The following is a 19,343-nucleotide window of genomic DNA, read 5'->3' as shown; positions in this document are numbered from 1 at the left end:
CTCGGTGATGGATTAACACAGGGATAGAAGAACAGCCCACACTCGGTGATGGATTAACACAGGGATAGAACAGCCAAGCCCGTCATTCCTACGCAGCATCTCTGAAGGGCTCTGCCAGCCCTAGAGGTCCCTGTAGGTTCAGCTGAGCTCTCTGTTGAGGTCAAGCCACAGACCGACTTGTCCCTCTACCCAGTCCTCCTTCTTCTCCTTCCTTCCAGTCTCCTGTCTCAGAGTCTGCCCCCAGGGAACTCAACCTGTGATGGAAACATACAAATTAAAAAGACACAGACACCATTTCTCATCTATCAAATTGGGCAAAGATCCAAAAGTGTGACCGCATAGTCTGTTGGTGAGGTTAAAGAAAGAAGTATTCCCACATTGCTGGTGGGAACTTTAGCAATATTTTTAAAAATTACATATGCATTAACCTTTGACTCAGCAAATATTGGAATTTCTCCCAAAGATATACTAGCAAAAAGTGAAAAGATGTTTGCACAAGGCTACGTATTGTCGCAGAGCTTTGTAATGCCAACAAAGGACTGGAAACAGACGGCAGCCACCAGGGGACTGTTTGAGTCAGTACATCCAGATGGTGACACACCACACAGCTGTGAGGGAATGAGGCGCGCCTCTTCTTACTGACGTGGACTCCTCTCCAGATACTAAGTGGATCGAGCAAGGAAGAAAAAAGTGCATATGGACGCTTTCATTCATCTGAAAAATGCAAGTAGGGAAACTAGAAGCATACATAACATACACTTGCTAATTTTAAAAAATGTTTGAAGGACAAACAAAAATACCTTAATGGTTATCTCTGGGAGAGGAGGGGCATAGACTGGATGAGCACAGGCATAGAAACAAGACTTCTTTGAATATACTTTGCAGATTCAACTTTAGAATTAAACGTAAAAAGCAAGCCCTAAAAATGAAAGGGGAAATTGCACAAATGAACCATAATTATGGAACATAACCACGCAAGAAGGAATTACTCCAACCAACTTAAACACAACGTATAATTTCACTATACATCCCTAGTTGGATATATTAAGGACAAAAAGAATTTCAAAAATATCACAGACGATTTCCAGTCACCACAGTGTTAGTTGTGGTGGTTGGTATTATTGCTTTGAGATGATTGCATGTGTGTTTGTTGAAAGATAAAGCCAATGAGTAATGATATTTGTGCCATTAAGAGTCAGGATTTTCAGTGTGGGAAAAAGGAGATAAAGTCAATGAGGTTAAATTAAAACTCTGTAGTTCTGAATTAGAATTTGTGATAACAGCATGAACACATTATATAATGTCTTAAAAGGATTGCTTATTTCCTAGCTATAGCCATTGAAAGGCCCTAGACCAGTCTAGCAGTAATGAGAACTCCTAGCTATAAATACATTTCCTATTAAAAAGAACCAAGACTCATCGGAGAAATAGCTATCTCCAAGATCAGGACAGGAAATGTACAAAATGATTTGGTTTGGAACATCTTGTAATATCATAAAACAAGGACACTATCAAGATCGCATGCTAAGTATTCTTAACACCCACAAAGGGCCCACCTGGGAGGTTTTAGATCTATCACCCTGATTGTGGACATGGTAACACGGGTATGGGCGCATGTCCAAACTCATCAGATTATACACATTAAACATGTGCAGTCCTTTGATTGTCTATTACACCTCAATAAAGCTGTGTTTGGGAAAAGAAAAACTACCAGGGTCATGTCGAAATAACTCAGGAACCAATCTGAATATAAGTTTCCACTGACCAAAGACAGAAACTTGTGAGATCAATAATGATAATGATGATGAAGGGTTGAAATCCAGCATATGAGTTTATAACATCATTAGAGGAAACTCATTCTTCGCTTTGGGGAGATGTCAAGGAACCATATTTTGAAAAGCTAGCAAATAAAGGGAATGAATTGCATGTCTACATTGCCTTCACCATATGAACTTTACCTCTACGTAACCAAGTAGTTACTGAGAGTTCATTTCTCACTAGAAGAGAATTCCAGCTAATAAATAAAAAAGGAAGATAAATTAGAACATCACTATTTCGCAACCTGTAATGAATTAATAGATTTAAGCAACCATCATTTATAGCTACTAAATCACAAAAAGAGAGACAGCCAGCTATTTCTTCATCTCCTGTTGGAATAACACACCACTAACTAGGGATACGTTTGACAAAAATTGAAACCTGAGTCTGATAAAGTCTCTAGGTTTAACTACCAACTTACGAGAAATACAGATGACAGAGAAGCATGTAGAGTGACCAACCACTCTGGTTTGCTCCGGACTTTCTTGGTTTTAGCAGTGAGAAAACTGGGCCTGTCGGCCCCCTCTAATGTTGAGCCACATCATGAGGATACAATCAGCAAAATTCAGACTGCAGAAAACTCTAATGAATGAACAACCTAGATTCTTCAATCGAAACAAAACACACAAAAAACACGGAGGATGACCCCATAGATTAAAAGGTACTTAAGAGTCATATCTACCCACTGCAGTGGATAGATCTTGTTTGGTTTCTGGTTCAAACAAAGAAAACTATTTCAAAAATGTATGAAGCGGGATGCAGCGGTGCTGGCCTGTAGTCTCAGCTACTTGGGAGGATGAGGCAGGAGGATCACTGGAGCCCACAAGTTCAAGTCCAGCCTGGGCAACATAGCAAGACTCTGTCTCTATAAAATATATCTGTGTGTGTGTGTGTGTGTGTGTGTGTGTGTGTGTGTGTGTATGTACATATACAGAGATACAGATAAATGAAACAACTGAAGAAGTTTGATCGCTAACTGAATATTTGATGATATCAGGGAATTATTCTATCTTAGATGTGGTAATGCTATTGGGGCTATGTATTTTTTTGCATCCTCATCTTTTAGAAAAACTGAAATATTTACAGATGAAATTATATGGTGTTTGGGATTTGCACCAAAACAATCTGGTGTTGGGGAGTGGAGGCTATGAGGAAACAAGATTGGATATAAACTGATCATTGTTAAAGTTGTGTGATAGCTACCTAAAGGATTATTATACTGTTCTTAGTGCTTTTGTATATTTAAAATTTTCCCTAATACAAATAAATTTTAACTCAAAAAAAAAACAAAAAATACAAAGGGTGAGGCTCACCTTGAAAGCTGAGCACTTTCCTCCATGAGTCAATTATTGGCCTTTGGCCCCGACACCCACACTCCCTTCCACACTTCACTCTGAATTGTAAAAATTACATCTCAGACTCCCTCACCAACTGGCCTCTGGCTGAGTTTCACCAATGAGAATCAATAACAGGAGAGGGGAGGGGAGGGGAGGGGAAGGGAGGGGAGGGGAGGGGAGGGGAGGGGAGGGGAGGGGAGGGGAGGGGAGGGGAGGGGAGGGGAGGGGAGGGGAGGGGAGGGGAGGGGAGGAGAGGGGAAGGGAGGGGAGGAGAGGGGAAGGGAGGGGAGGGAAGGGGAGGGAAGGAAGCCACTCAGCTTCTGCCACAACTACAGCAGGCTACTATGGCTTTGAGCAGCGCTGGTGGCTTTGTGGTGACCACAAGAACGGCTCGCGCTCGGCAGCTCTCCCGCAACAGCAATGAGTGTGCGCTGTGGGCTCTCTCCGAGGGGCAGTGGCAGCTTCATGACCTATTAGCATCAGCCTTTCCTCCTGTCCACCGTGCAGCCCTTCTTCCACATGTGTGGCCCGTGTTTCCAGTAGTCCCTGCACTAAATCCTCTTTGATTGAAATATCTGGAGTAATGTCTGCTTTTATGACTGCACACTGGCTGATACATCATGACACCAGATGACCAGCAGCTATAACAAGTGTAGAGCTGATAAGAAGCTTATGCAAAGAAAGATTGGTATGGGATTGCCAGGAGCTGAGGGAAGAGGGGCTAATGGCCATGAATTCAGGCCAGAACGGCCATGAATAAGCTCTGGAATTAGTCGCAAGCGTCCTATGAATGCCAGTCCCAATGCCACTGTGGTTAGTCCACAGACCCAGAAAGAGTCCCCTTTGCCTTCCTCTGCTCAGGGGAAAGAAAAGTGTGCTGGAGAAGGGAGACACTGTGGCTGGTCCCACATACCCCTCTTCCTACCTCTCTTGACGGCCTCAGGCCAGCGGGCAGCAGCTACAGTGGTCAGCGTGGTATGGAAGCTCTTCCATTGTTAGAGACCTGGGAGCTTTTGACCATGTGGCTTATCCATCTTGAGCATGACACCTCGTGCTTCAGTCAGCAGGGAGGAGGGGAGGTGAAAGAGAAACTCTCCTCCCTTGAAGGGCATCTCCCAGAAGTTACATATGGCACTTTCGCTCCCATCTTGTTGGCCCAAGCTTAATCGCAGGGCAGTGCCAAGCTGCAAAGGGGGCTGGTGAGTGTGGTCCTTATTCTGGGAAGCCATGGGATTAGCTCAACATCAGAGGTTTCATTATTAAAAAGGAAAAGAATCATGGATATTGAGGCAGGCAATGAGCAGCTGTGGTCACAAAGGGTTGTGATGATATACGTAACCCATGTGTCTACTATGGGGAGGACCCAGACATACGATATGCGGACTGGCCTGTCTCCCCCATTCCTCCAAGCAAACCCCTTAAAAAGTCACCTTCCATGGGAGGAGGATGCAGACCAAAAAACTACCTATCAGGTATTATGCTTATTCCTTGGGTAATGAAATAATCTGTACTGCAAACCCCCATGACATACAATTTACCTGCATAACAAACCTGCACATGAACCCTTGAACCTAAAATAAAAGTATTCAAAATTTAAAATTTAAACATTTTTTGAAGTCAAGCTGGGCACGGTGGCTCATGCCTGTAATCCCAGCACTTTGATAAAATGTTCAGGACCAGCCTGGCCAATGTGGTGAAACTACAAATACAAGATTAGCCAGGCATGGTGGCATGCACCTGTAATCCAGGCTACTCGGGAGCCTGAGATAGGAGAATTGCTTGAACCTGGAAGGCGGAGGTTACAGTGAATCAAGATCGTGCCACTGCACTCCAGGCTGGATGACAGAGCGAGACAGAAGGGAAAGGAAGGGAAAGGAGAGGGGAGAGGAGGAGAGGGGAGGGGAGAAGGAGGAGGGGGAAGGGGAGGGGGAGGAAATTTAAAGGCACCTCCATTAGCATCTTTGGGGGCCAAGGGAATGTCCTAGCATCACCCGTGCTGGGATGTGGCGGCTCCTGACCACCTCCCCCTGCCCTGCCTCTGCTGCATTTGCTGCTGTGTCCTCCACTGCCCCAAGCACCACTAACACACAGCAGTGTGTGTGACAAGCCTTTACCGAGGGCTGAAAGGGTAACAGAACTACTGCAGGGGAGTAATCTAATGCTAAACGTCAAACATCAATTTTTCTAGATATTCATTGGCCATTTCCCACCAAAAAATAATTCCTTACTGTCCACACATCTTCATAGGCCATGGACGTCTCTGGATTCTTCTCCCTCTCACCTCTGGCCTCATCTCTCCCAGGACGCCCTTAAAGACTCAGAGTGTGCCAGGTTGGGTGGCTCATGCCTGTAATCCTAGCACTTTGGGAGACCGAAGCAGGCGGATCACTTAAGGCCAGGAGTTCAAGACCAGCCTAGCCAACATGGTGAAACCCCATCTCTACTAAAATACAAAAATTAATCGGGCATGACAGCATGTGCCTGTAGTCCCAGCTACTCAGGAGGCTAAGAAACGAGAATCACTTGAACCCAAGAGGCAGAGGCTGCAGTGAGCCAAGATCCCGCCACTGTACTCCAGCCTGGGTAACAGAGTGAGAGTCTGTCTCAAACAAACAAACAAAAAAAAACCTCAAAAGTGATTCCTGGGCGGGCATGTGGCTATGCCCGTAATCCCAACACTCTGGGAGGCAGAGGTGGGCAGATCACCTGAAGTCAGGAGTTCAAGACCAGCCTGGCCAACATGGTGAAACCCCGTCTCTACTAAAAGTACAAAAATTAGCCGGGCATGGTGGCATGCGCCTATAACCCCAGCTACTCAGGAGGCTGAGTCAGGAGAATCACTTGAACCCAGGAGGCGGAGGTTGCAGTGAGCTGAGATCATGCCACTGCACTCCAACCTGGGCAACAAGAGTGAAACTCCATCTCAAAAAAAAAAAAAAAAGATTCCTGGTGTGTCACCTCTGACCAGCCCTCGCTTAATCAGGCCCCTCTCTAAGAACCTTATCATTAATAGCCAAGCAGACCCCAGGGTGCTTCTGAACAAAAGGAGCCGTCTCTTCTTCACAGGAATAATCTGCCTTTTTCTCAGGACATTCAGCTCAAACTACAGCCAGCTTTTAAAAATACTTTTTCTGCTAATATAGAAGACAGAAATGGCTGTTTCCACTTTCAGTGAGAAAACGTGGAGGTAGGAGGTAAAACCAGGCCCGCGGTGGCTTGCCACAGTGCTATGCAGGGGAGGAAGCCTGCTGGGAAACCCCTCTTCCCAAAAAATCATAGAGAACAGGCCTGGAGCGGGGCTTCCGAGCCTCAGCATCACGGCCATCTGGGGCTGGCTGATTCTCCGCTGCGGGGGCCGTCGTGCCTGCAGGAGGTTAGTGGCATCCCTGGCCTCCACCCACTAGATGCCAGTAACTACCCACCTACCACCAGCCTGAAGTGGAACAACCGAAAATGCACACACACATTGCCAAACAGGCCTGGGAGCAATATTGCCCCTGGGTGAGACCCGTGGACTGGAGGTAAGACATGGCCGCCTGGACATAAGAGCAGAACAAGATACCCTGGCTCTGTTCCTTCTGACCTGAGACTGTCCTTGCCCTCCCCTGAGGTTTAGGCCTGTGACCGGGAGCCACTGGCAGGGAGCCAGAGAAATGGAGAGATGGATAGGGCGAGGGCCTGGGAGCTCCAGCCAGATGCTGATTATCCCTGAAAAAGATTCCACTGCTTCCCTCTTCTCAAAGACATAACACCTTCTGGGGGAAGGGATGGGAGCAGCTGGAGGGCTCCACACCATGCCCCTCCAACCCCAGAGAAAGAACCCCAAGCACAGGCCGCCCATTGCATCAGTTACCTTCACACTCAAGAACAGGCCAGGCCAGGCACGGTGGCTCATGCCTGGAATCCCAGCACTTCGAGAGTCTGAGGCAGGTAGATTGCTTGAGCCCAGGTGTTCAAGACCAGCCCCAGCAATATGGTGAAACCCTGTCTCTACAAAATACAAAAAAAAAAAAAATTAGCCAGGTATAGTGGTGTTCACCTGTAGTCCCAGCAACTCAGGAGGCTGAGTTGGGAGGATCGCTTGAGCCCAGGGAGGTCAAGGCTGCAGTGAGCTGTGATCACACCACTGCACTACAGTCTGGCTGTCAGAGGGAGACCCTACCTCAAGAAAAAAAAAAAAAAAAAGAACAATCTGGGTTTTACAAAGCTATGTTCCAAGGGTTGAGAGCATCATAGTTCTGCATTTGTGGAACTGAGGGACCAGAGCTGTGTCCTACAGCTGGCCCTGCCTCTATTTCTATGGCCTTGGCCAAGCCACCTACTGCCTCCGGGACTCCATCTCCTGCTCTGCATGGTGAATGGACGGAGCCATGTGCTCTCAAGAGCCTCCCATTCTGCCATTCTCAGCTCCCCAGCACCTGATCTTGTGCCCATCCCAGCCTCCAGGGATATGTCACTTGTTAAGTTTTCTCAAAAGCCCACTTTCCAACCCTGATATTTTCAATTAGCCAGCCAGCTTTCCCTGAGCTTCATGACAATGACAACATTGGACAGAATTAAAACCCCAAGTTTCTATTTCCAATCCTCAGGGGCAAGGGATGCCCATGAAGACAGCATCAGGCAGTGCCACTCTGCTGCTGGTCCTTCATGTACACCTCTGGAGAGAGACTTCCTCAAACAGACCCTCACCTCATCTCCATCGTGATCTCAGCCCTGGCTGCAAAGAATTTATAGTTGTGTTAGGTAGACAAGACTAACAACACATTTCTAGTTTATTTCACCACAGGTGAAATATTCCACCTTCTCCACAACCAGGAAAATTTATCCCCAAAATAACTTGGTTTATATCAGGTGTGTCTCATAATTTTAACCCTTAACCTGTGCTTTTAAATTCCACTTTAAAATACAGAAAGAGCTGGCTGGACAGTGGCTCACCGCCTGGAATCCCAGCACTTTGGGAGACAGAGGCAGGAGGACTGCTTGAGGTCAGGAGTTCAAGAGCAGCCTGGCCAACATGTTGAAACCCCGTTTCTACTAAAAGTACAAAAATTAGCCAGGCATGGTGGTGCATGCCTGTAATCCCAGCTACTCAGGAGGCTGAGGCAGGAGAAATGCTTGAACCTGAGAGGTGGAGGTTGCAATGAGTTGAGGTCATGCCACTGCACTCCAGTCTGGGCAACAGAGCCAGACTCTCTCTCAAAAATGCAATGCAATGCAATGCAATGCAATGCAATACAATACAATACAATACAATACAATACAATACAATACAATACAATACAATACAATACAATACAATACAATACAATACAATACAATACAATACAATACAATGCAATGCAATGCAATACAATACAGATAGAGCAAATCCATCATTAATCTCTGGGCCACAGTGCCCCTCCATCTCCCTCTAGCCCAGGAGCACATGGCCGTCTGCTCCCCTGAAGGCTGTGCTGGCCAGGCTGACTGATCTAATGAGAGTCCATCCTGGTCCCTCATGCTCCTCCAGGTGCTGGTGTCGAGACACCTGTTATTCCCTCCATGTCATTCCCAGGTGCTCTCACAGCTAACAGCCAAGTCCCTGCCCCATCCTCCAGAGCCAGCCACCTCCATTCACCACTGTGCCATTGCTATTATGCATCAATGAATGACTTAAGTTGAATTTTCATCAGCCTGGACCTGTCTGAGAACTGAGCAGGCAACTGGGACCCTGCCAGTCTCAGAGTCTCATTTGTAGATTCCTCCTCTATGTAAGTCAAATGCGTCCCTTAACAATTTCTGAAAATAAAAACTCAATAACGTGGTTACCCTATGAGACTCCTGAAGCCACATTGGTAAGTTCCTTAGGCCACAGAGAACACACTATTGAAGTCATGCTGTGAGGAAGAAGTGGACATCTCTCCAGTCCAGAAAACCCTGCCCCTGTGAGCTTTGCAGTGAGAACTGAAATTCAGCCCTTTTGGTTTTTATTGTTGTTGTTGTTTTGAGATGGAGTCTCACTCTGTCGCCCAGGCTATCTCATCTCACTGTAACCTCCACGTCCCAGGTTCAAGCAATTCTTCTGCCTCAGCCTCCTGAGTAGCTGGGACTACAGGCACCTGCCACCACACCTGGCTAATTTTTGTATTTTTAGTAGAGACGGGGTTTCACCATGTTGTCCAGGCTGGTCTCTAACTCCTGACCTCAGGTGATCCACCTGCCTTGGTCTCCCAAAGTGCTAGGATTACAAGCGTGAGCCACTGTGCCCAGCCTGAAAGTTCAGTCCTTTAAGAGACATCCTGGAGCCCACCATCTGGGCATGGGATATAGGTGAGGTCAGAATCTCAGGTAACCAGGTAGCCACACATAGTTAGCTCTAAGAGGAAATTGCTTCTAAGTCCCAAGCTGTAGTTCACACATGGCCCTGGTCTCGCATGGGGCAGCTTGCAGCTTTCTTATGGGAAGAAAGGAGCACAAGAGGTGGCACCATCACAGACAGGTGAGCCCCCCAGGAGAGTGAGCACCCCCAAATGATGAGCTCTCCTGGACTAACACGGGGTGAAGTGAGGAGCAGAACTAAGGCATCTTCCCACGAGTCAGGAGGCACCCCACAGCCAGGAAGAAAAGCAGGAAGTCAGAAAACAAGCCGGGGACAGTGACTTGCTTCTGTCATCCCAGCTTGGGAGGCTGAGGCAAAACAATCGCTTGAGCCCAGGAGTTCCAGGCTGCAACGAGCTATGACTGTGCCACTGCACTCCAGCCTAGATGACAGAGTGAGGTCCTGTCTCAAAAAAGAAAAAAGAAAAAGGCAAGAAAACTGGGGAAGCTGAATGAGGGGGACACCAGGCAGTCACAGCTCCTTCCCCCACACTCTAGACAGCTGGCCTCCTAGCCACCTCCATGGAAGCCCCATTGGGAACCCGTCTGTGGAGAGGGCTGTAAAACGTGCCTCTGCTCAGGCAAGAAGTCAGGCAGTGGACACGTGTCATTATTGAGGAGGGTGTCCTCTCAGCACCGTTATCCATATCCAGTATCAGTCCTATTAACGAGCTGGTGGCCCTCGCCTGTAATCCCAGCACTTTGGAAGGCGGAGGCGGAGGTTCGCTTGAGGTCAAGAGTTAGAGAGCAGCCTGGGCAACACAGCAAAACCTCCATCTCTACAAATGTTTGTTTTTCAGTTATCCAGATGCAGTGGCACACACCTGTGGTCTCAGCTGCTCAGGAAGCTGGGGCGGGAGGATCACCTGAGCTCAGGAGGCTGAGGCTGCCGTGAGCCGTAGTCGCGTCACCGCACTCCAGCCTGGGCAACAGAGGGAGACCTTGTGTCTTAAAAAATAATAATAATTTTTTAAAAAATTGTTACGGGCCCAGGTTCGGTGGCTCACACCTGTAGTCCCAGCACTTGAGAGGCCAAGGCAGGTGATCACCCAAAGTCAGGAGTTTGTGACTAGCCTGGTCAACATGGTGAAACCCCGCCTCTACTAAAAATACAAAATTATCTGGGTGTAGTGGCACATGCCTGTAATCTCAGCTACTCGGGAGGCTGAGGCAGGGGAATTGCTTGAACCCAGGGGCAGAGGTTGCAGTGAGATCGTGCCACTGCACTCCAGCCTGGGTGACAAGAGCAAAACTTGGTCTCAAAAAAAAAATTGTTACAGGACAATGTGGCATCACATGTCATGCAGTGTCACAGAGGGTCCCTGTAGACTGACAAGGGTTCAGGACAGGCTTTATGGAGAAGGCTGCTAAGAGCCAGGCCTTGGAGAATGAGGAGGACTTGCATAGGATCAAAAGAAGCTCTGTTGGGCACGTCATAAAAGTGGGGCCATGGTCATTTTCTTCTATTTCTCTCATGTGGTCCCAAATAAATGATGAGCTACTGAAGGGTGCAGGTGTATCTCATCAGCCTGCAGCAGGACAAGAAGTGAGGGGCTGTGCTGCCCTGCACCCTCCTGCCTTGAGCAACTTTGAGCCTCGTTCTCCTCCACTGAAAACTGATGGGGGTAGGCTGTGCCCTCTCAGGACTTTTTGTGACTTTCTGTGATTCTAGGTGGGGCTCAAGGAAACACTTTTAAGTGAAAGCTCTCCTGCCCTGAGTTGGGGTGTAAAATCTCCAAGGGGGATCCCGGGCATGATAAGCACCCATAAGGCCCGGTCTGCTCTGCTGAAGTGAGGCCATCTGGACAGGTGCCTCACCAGCACCGGGTCCAGCTGCAGAGCTAACCCAGGACCAAGGGCCGGGGAGACGCCACCCGCCGGGGATGCTGAGGAGAGGGGCGTCTGTCCTGCTGCGTCAGCTACGTCCAACCCACCAAGCACTTCAGCCAAAGGAGCTGCCTCTTCACTAGTCACTTTCAGCCTTTCTGCACTTTTTCCATTTCTGAACCACAAATTTGGCAGTTACCCAAAGCATTCAACGTTTACCAGTCAGTTGGTGAAAAGTTAGCAGGAAGCTTCAAGGAGTCTGTCCTCAGCAAGCCGCGCTGTACCCCAGCCCCTCCTCAGTCATGTCTGCTGTGACTTGAGTTTCTCATAAGCAATGGCATTTGCCGTCCCCTCCAAACACAGATACTTCACCTGATTCCTGAGGTAACGAGAGGACGGGCTGGGCTGGAGCTGCAGCAGCTGCCTCGGCAAGTGGGAAGCTAATTGGCTCAGGAAGGGATATTCCTAAGACCTCGGCTTTGCGAGCCCTGAGCCGAACAGCTCAGCCTACAATCACACACACCACTTCCTGTGCCCCTCGGGACTGCCTATGTGGGCACCGTGACAGGAGCCACTGAGCCTAGCCCAGACACCATGCTCTGCTCTCCCAGGAGGCCCTGTGCCTCCCGTTGAGCTTCAGCTCAGTTCCTTTGCAGCTTCCTCACCTCCTCGCCAGCTCCTCATCTCTGCAACGTGATGCCTCATCATGATCACTAATTATTATTATGGGAAAACTGCTTGCTGACCGAGACAGAAGCCTTTACTGCAGCCCCTCCTCCCTTCCAGGGTCACATGCTCATTCCTCCCTGCAGTTCATCAGATGCATCTGGATAGCATCCCAATGGCTGTGGGAGAACTAGGAAAAAGGTTACCAGTGAGGATGGCACTGACAGGGTGGCAGAGAACTTAGGGCTTGAAGGTCTGGGATCATCTTTTAAGTTGTTTTCTGGCCTGTATTGTGAGGTAACTTCCCCAGTGTTCACAACGGCTCCCCGCCGCTGACTTTTTTCTTTTTGGAGACAGGATATTTTGCTCTGTTGCCCAGGCTGGAGTGCAGTGGGGCAATCACGGTTCACTGAAGCCTCAACTTTCTGGGCTCAAGGGATCCTCCTGCCTCAGCCTCCCAAGTAGCTGGGACTACAGGCACATGCACCATGCCCAGCTAATGTGTTTAATTTTTTTGAAGAGACGGGGTCTGACTATGTTGCCCAGGCTAGTCTTGAACTCTTGAGCCAAAGTAATCTTCCCAGGCATAGGAACCCACCCCATGCTTAGGAGCCGGTGCCTGCTGAGTCCAATAACTCAGAACATAAGCCTCGCCCCTGCCCCCAGATATCCCCAGAGACATGGGGTGGCACTGGCCACATGGACTCAACCCATTTCTCAGTATTTGAAAGAAAAAGCTCCCCCAGGGCCAGAGGGTGGAGGACAGCTGACAGCATTCACTCATTGCCATTCCTAATCCTCATTCCTCCACGCTCCTTCCTCCAGCCCTGAGAATAATAACTCTTCCCTAAGACCACTTAGAGCCCCACAGAAAGCCAAACTTCCCTGCAGAAGAGTCATAATCCCAGGGCACCCAGGGCAACTTGACATTAAACAAAACCCCTCTGCTGAGAGTTCCATCCCACCCAGGCTGCCTGAGACCAGGAGACCACCCTGATTTGACCTTCCTGGTGTCCCTAATCAGCAAGTTCCATCTGATTATCTGGCTGCCATCACCTGGTAAAGCAGAATGGGGAAGTGGAGCTGTCACATACGGTTGTGTTGCTGTGAGAGCCCTCTCCAGACTGTTTCCCTAATGACTGATGTTCTTGCCAGTTAGCATCTAAGTCTTTTGTAGCCAGGCCTTATGCTATTGCTAATTTTAAAATAATCATAAGAGAATCACGCTAAATTCTTCTGCTCTGGTTTCTTGGCAATGTCTCTTGCAGACTTCTGACTCACTTATAGGGTGTGATTATTAATATAAAATAATAAGGCTGATTATTTAAACAAGTGCCTCAGAATGCATTCTCTTTTTTTTTTCTTTTAAGACAAAAGTTAACCCAAAAAACTCAAATTGTATTTGGATGTTTAGTAATTCAATGTGATTAAGAATCACTTTCCTTAAAATGCTACTGTAAGATCAAGATAGACTGAGTTTTGGGGGTGGGAGGACTGGGTTTTTTTGAGACAGGGTCTGGCTCTGCTGCCGAGGCTGGAGTGCAGTGGTGCGATCTCAGCTCACTGAAACCTCCATCTCCCAGGCTCAAGCTGTCCTCCCACTTCAGCCTCCCAAGTAGCTGGGATTCCAGGTGCATGCCATCATGCTGGCTAATTTTTATATTTTTTTGTAGAGACAGGGTTTTGCTGTGTTGCCAAGGTTGGTCTTGGACTCCTGAGCTCAAGCAATCCGCCCGTCTCGGCCCCCGCAAAGTGCTGGGATTACAGGCGTGAGCCACCATATCCAGCCTTAAATTGAGTTTTTATAGCTTAATACCATTTGTATATGCAGCTTTAAGAAAATCGTTACTTTTAATCTTTTACTAAGTCAATTTTCACACCAACCACTCTTGAATGACATACAATTATCTTAAAATGCCCCCAAACAGTCACTTTGGAAAGCCCTGTGTTTCCCATTCATTTCGACGTCATTGAGCGCTTGAGAGAAACTAACGCACCACGTGTGTCCTCTTATGGTCCTTGTGTTGTCCAGCCACCAGGACTCCCACAAGGAAATACCTCCTCCTACAGCAGTGTAAGCGCTCAGTGAAAAGCAAGTTCAATCGGGTTTCAGTTTCCAGAAGGCTGTCACCACCGGAGGCCAAGTGGATTCCCACAGACCTGAATCTGGAAAGACCTGGGTGAAACCTCCCTCAGCCTTGACCATCGAAGGACAAATGAACAGCCACCCAGAGGGTGGCGAGCTGGAGCCCTCCACTCAGAGGCCACCTGGAAACCGGAACGGGGAGCAAAACGTCCTGCAAAAATGTATCCCAGCTCCACCTCAGAGGCATCCCAGGGCCTGGTAATAGGGTGGGGCCTGCAAGCCTCCAGACTGGGGCAGCCACAGACAGGCCCCAACATTCATTCTACAAAATGAATGGCTGGAGGCTCTTGGTCCAAGTCTCTGGTTTATTCTCCCCACTGCTCCCATCATTCTATTTCAAATATTTAATATTTACCTTGGCTGTGCTAAAGTTAAAAAAAAAAGATAAGCATTTGTACCCACATTGCCAGTGAAGGAGTGGGACTTGTGCTCCCTGGGGAGGTGAGCAGGAGAGGCAGCCACAAGCTAAGAGTCCAAGCCTTTGGGAGGAAGGCAACCTCCAGGGACAGAAGCAAGTTTTGGCCCAGGAAATTCTGTCCAGAAGACATCTCCCTATTCTGTGCACAATCCTCAAACACGGGGACGTGTGGGCTTTCTAGTGGCCACATCAGGTGCTGGCCACTGTGCTAGACACTGGGTGGAAAGAGATGACAAGATGACCAGCATTCAGCCCTTCTCCTTTATAGAGGACAGACGAGCAAGCAGGCAGGATGTGAGGAGCCCCCTCACACAGGTGCCAGCGAGTGCCGCAGCCAGCTGAGAAGGCTGCAGAAGGCCCTGGGAGCGGCGATGTCCACGCTGGGACTGGGAAGACGGAAGGGTCTCTCCACACCAAGGATAAGGGAGTCTGCATCACAAGAAGAGGGCAAAGACAGGGCAGATGCCAGAACACGGTGAACAGGATGGAAGCTTGCATGGCTGCAGCACCGGGCACATGGCAGGGAGGGGAGGGGAGGGGACAGGCGAGTCTGGAAAGAAAGATGAGAACCTCTGTGCAACCTTGGCACGGAGGGCTTTGTCCTGCAGACAAGGAGAAGTCCATCTGTTCTTCAGGACCAGCAGGCATGTGACTCAGACCACCTGGGCTCACATTTCTAGTTCCACTCTCAGGAGCAAGGGATGCTCAGGGGAGTCCCAGCCTCTGGGCTCTGGTTTCAGGTGGTTGGAATAATGCTTGCTGCAAAGGGCGTGCTCAGGAAATAGCCGTTGCTGTTATTTGTCAGTGAGATGTGAGAGATGCCACCACCCAGCTGAGCAGGGATGGGAGCTCAGGGAAGGACAGGTGCTGGAGACCAGCTTGCACCTGGACAGGCAGGCTGGACATCCCTCCACTCCTGGAGCTCTGGGCATGGAGGAGGAGGCGAGAGAGGCACCATCCTGTCCCTTCGGTTCCTGCTCCCAGCCCCTGACCAGACTGCAGCTCGGGGCCCTGCGCCAGGCTTCCGCCAGGTGTTGACACCTCATGGATCCCTCCCTGTCTTGCCACAGTCCCTCCAGCTCCCGTCCTGCCCCCTGGCTCTCTTGGTTTGGGACAACCCTCAGCTCTGGATGACAGGCCCTTAACAGCCAGGTGCCCAGGCCTGCAGGAGGGGAGACTGCACCACCATGGCTTGCCCTTGTCCTCACCACCAAACTTCCTGTTGCTCTGGAAGCCCAGGTGAGGGGAAGAGCCCGGGGACAGGCCTGCCTGTGGCTGAGCAGTGCAGGCCGGAGGATGGGTAGGGAGAACCTGGAGTCAGACACACCTGCCACCAACTAGGGATGCCACTGCCAGCCAGTCACCGGACCAGCCTGAAACTGACTGTCCTCATGTGGATGCTAACGTGCCCTCCACCAGGGTAGGGATTCAGGACACAAGGGCAGAGCACCCAACTGAGACTGGAAGCAGGGACCACCTGGCAAACACAGACACTGTGACTGCTCCTCACCCACTCTCCAGCCTTAGCAGGAGACTCCTGGCAGGGACTTCGCATGGGGCATCTGGGCAGCCTGGCCCATCCAGACCAAACGACTGACCCCATGACACGCATGCATTTCTGTCAAGGTCCGGCATGGACAGGTTGCCCTCTGCTGGGCCCAGTCCCCATCCTGAGCACAGACACATGCACACTCACACACACGCATTCACTCCTCAGGAGCACCACAACCTACAGCACGTCACCACCGCCCAGGCAGGCCCTCACCTAGCGGAAGGCAGCTGACCATGGTGCTGGCATGGTGCCACAAAGAAATAACCAGTGGCACCTCTGCTGCAAAGCCAGGAGGGGAGCAAAGACCCTTCTTTCCTCTCCTCTTTGTGCCCACCAACACCCACCCAGCTGCTGGACACTGAGTGGTGGGTATCAGGCGGGCTCCCAGGATGAAGGCACGCTAAGGACAAGGGCAGACCATGGCAAGGCTGAGGCAGCTCCGGGGAGCAGGGACTGGGCTCAGCTCACAGCACAGCATGCGAACAGCATTGAGCTTCGTGTGTACCTTCACTGTTCCCCATAAACTGCTGCCTGGGTTTGTCTCCTGCCCTGGGCTCCAGAGTCCATAAACAGAGCCACACCCCATTGCACCAAATCTTGGCCACCCCAGCTAGATCCCCACCTGCACCAACAGTCACATCAGCCAACCAGGAAGGCCTGTGTTCAACTTTCAAACCATGAGCAGAAGCAAGCTCACACTCATGTGTGCACGTGTGTCCAAGTGTGGAACAGATCCTGATGCACAACCCTGTCCTTTCTGCCTGGCAGGCCTCTCTGTCATCCCTCCCCACCTCTGACCTATGGCTCTCATCCTCCTCCCTGTCTGTCCCAGGAAAGGAGGAGATCCCTTCCTTCTCTCCCCCCAGCTCTGAGCACAGGGAACCTGCCAGGCTGCTCAGAAACCAACAACTGCCCCACCCAGACAAGGGCAGTGAGAATGGCACACTCATCTTTAAAACAGAGTCAACACACCCACCTCCAAGGGTCAGAGGTTTCGAGGATTCAGTGAGAAGCTGCTGAGGTCTCTGAAGGCCTCTGGCAGCTCCTGCCTACAAACTGGCCCACCTGGGCACAGCCTGCCCACTGCCCATTGGCACTCTGCACCAGCTGCAGCCCCAGCACCGCAATCCTCCAGGGGCCGCGTGTCCTCACAGGCCCAGCAGCACATGCACACACACAGGCACACAAGCACACAAGCACACAAAGGCACTTGTGCACACACCATTCACTGTCCCCACGACCTCTGCCTTGCCTTGCTCCCCGGTCATGGGAATGAGCCACCCTGAAGGTTGTACCCTCTTCAGGAAGCTCCTCAAGATCCAGGATCACAGGGGACCAAGGTGATCCAAGTGAGGCCCATCTGCAGCCAGACACCAGGTGAGCTCTGGTCAGGGCTGGAGTCACCAGTGTGTCCAGGCCCCAAATGTATTGGACAAGATAAGGCCAAACTGGAGGCGGAGGTAGGGGCCAGGACTCAAGCCAATTTCAGGTTAGGGTCAATGCGGGCTCAGGGTCCACGCAAGGAAGACAGCACAGGGCTGTGTCGGCAGTCAGTGTGAGGCCAGCTGTGGGAGCCAGGGTGCCCTGCCTAGCAGAGGCACACGGCCCTCAGGCGCTGGATGCCAGGCCACCGTCCCATCAGGACTGCCTCTAAACGCATGCAGTCCAGGGGATCTTTGTTATCCTGAATCCAAGCCCCTATGGAGACAAGATTCTGTCTCCCTGGAGATGACCTGTGTCAGCACCCAGGGAGCGCTGCCCCCCAGCACACACCCACACCTGGATATAGGGCAGCCCTGTGGGCCTGGGCACGTGGCAGACCCGGATTCCTGTGCAGGCACCCTGTGCATATCCAGACGATCACAGGACACACAGCAAGTAATAGTTACACCCACCCAGCACCACTTGAGTCTCCTCAGGATAATTATTTATTATTCATAGTCATCAGCATCTTCATTAATTATTCATATGATCCTTAATTATTATCCTTAACAATAAGAGCAGTAAATAGCAGAAAAGTCCTTGAGGTGCCTAAGGCCCAGGGCCGGGTGCCTCCGGGCAGTTAGACCAGCTAATGCCCTCAGGCAGTGGGGGGACCACAGGCCCCACCCACTGCCGGCCCTGCCCCTGCCCTCTCACTGGGGCTCAGGGGACTGCGGCAGGAGATGGTCCCAAGGGCTGGGGGAGGAGCTGTGCCTTCGAGGTCCGCTCCCCTTCCACGGTCAGGGCCTCCTGAACAGGGCCTCTGAGGGGAGCAGCCCAGCAGTGCTTGATCCCTGGGTGAGCCACATGTCCACACTGGGCAGCCCCACTAACTGCCCGGGTCCGAGCCGTGTCTGTGCAAGGGCTGGGAGGTGAGGGCCCCCAGCTGGCCCGGCAGGGAGAGGCGTCGCGTGGGGCCATCTTGGGGGAGCTCTGGGTCCCCTGGGGGCAGCTCCTCACACGCCATGAACTGGGAAACCTGCAAAACACACCGAGCATGGGCAGGTGAAGAGGCCATGGAGGAGGAGGAAGGGGAGGAAAAGGGCAGGAGAACCCGGCGCATAGAGGTTGGATGGGAGGAGGGTCAGGTGGGCAGAGGAGCTGGAGGGGACAAGGAGAAGGGCCAAGGCAGCGAGAGCAGGACAGGGGCCACCAAGGGGAGGCGCCAAGGTGGGAAGTAGAGAAAGGCGCTCTCCCAGGGCAGAGGCCAAACAGGAGAGCTGGGAGCAGGGAAAACCCTAGGCCCTCAACGTGGGCGCTGAGCCCAAACCCAACCTGGAATAAGCAGTCTCTGCGCTGGGACAGAGGCTGGGACAGAAAAAGGCAAGATTCCTTCCCACAATCCAGAAAGAACTCAGGGACCTAGAAAGAGGCAGGCTGGCGGCCAGGCATCTGAAGGCCAGGGAGAGGGCCAGGGCCAGCGGGAGGGGTTTGTGGGTGCTGAGCGTCTGCTGGTGAGAGCTCTGCGGGGGCGGCTGCGAAGGGAGACTGGCACATTTGCTGACGTGGGCCCTGGTGTCTGCAAACAGGAGCAGGCAGCATATGGGAGGGGGGAGCGGATGCCAAGGAAAGGGGGGAGGGAGCAGATCCCTGGCCGCCTCTGGCAACCAGAGGAGTCCCCATAAGGGACGTGGAGGGTGGCACAGACACTGCCATCCTGCAGAGACCTGGGACATGCAGACCACCCAAGAGAGGACGAGGGGCAACCGAGACCCATCTCTAGCAGAGGGGACAAAGCAG

General features: G+C 51.0%; 1 protein-coding gene across 3 annotated transcripts in view; it reads right to left on the bottom strand.

Moving 5' to 3' along the window:
- Positions 1–18,031: 18,031 nt before the first annotated feature.
- The window catches only part of KCNH2 (potassium voltage-gated channel subfamily H member 2), a 33,944-nt gene continuing 32,632 nt past the window's right edge, over positions 18,032–19,343 (bottom strand). For all 3 annotated transcript variants that reach the window (XR_010340736.1, XM_021665219.2, XM_064371415.1), the window contains one exon: positions 18,032–18,582. Coding sequence is in view for 2 of the 3 variants with exons in the window: in XM_021665219.2 (XP_021520894.2) it covers positions 18,433–18,582 (150 nt within the window). In the remaining variant the exon portion in view is untranslated. The remainder of the gene's footprint in view (positions 18,583–19,343) is intronic.

Source organism: Aotus nancymaae, unplaced genomic scaffold (genome assembly GCF_030222135.1).
Source record: "Aotus nancymaae isolate 86718 unplaced genomic scaffold, 86718_ANA_hifiasm-v0.15.2.pri h1tg000002l, whole genome shotgun sequence".
NCBI classification, from domain to species: Eukaryota; Metazoa; Chordata; class Mammalia; order Primates; family Aotidae; genus Aotus; species Aotus nancymaae.
The sequence above is the reverse complement of the archived record's forward strand: the minus strand, read 5'-3'. Positions and strand labels throughout refer to the sequence as shown.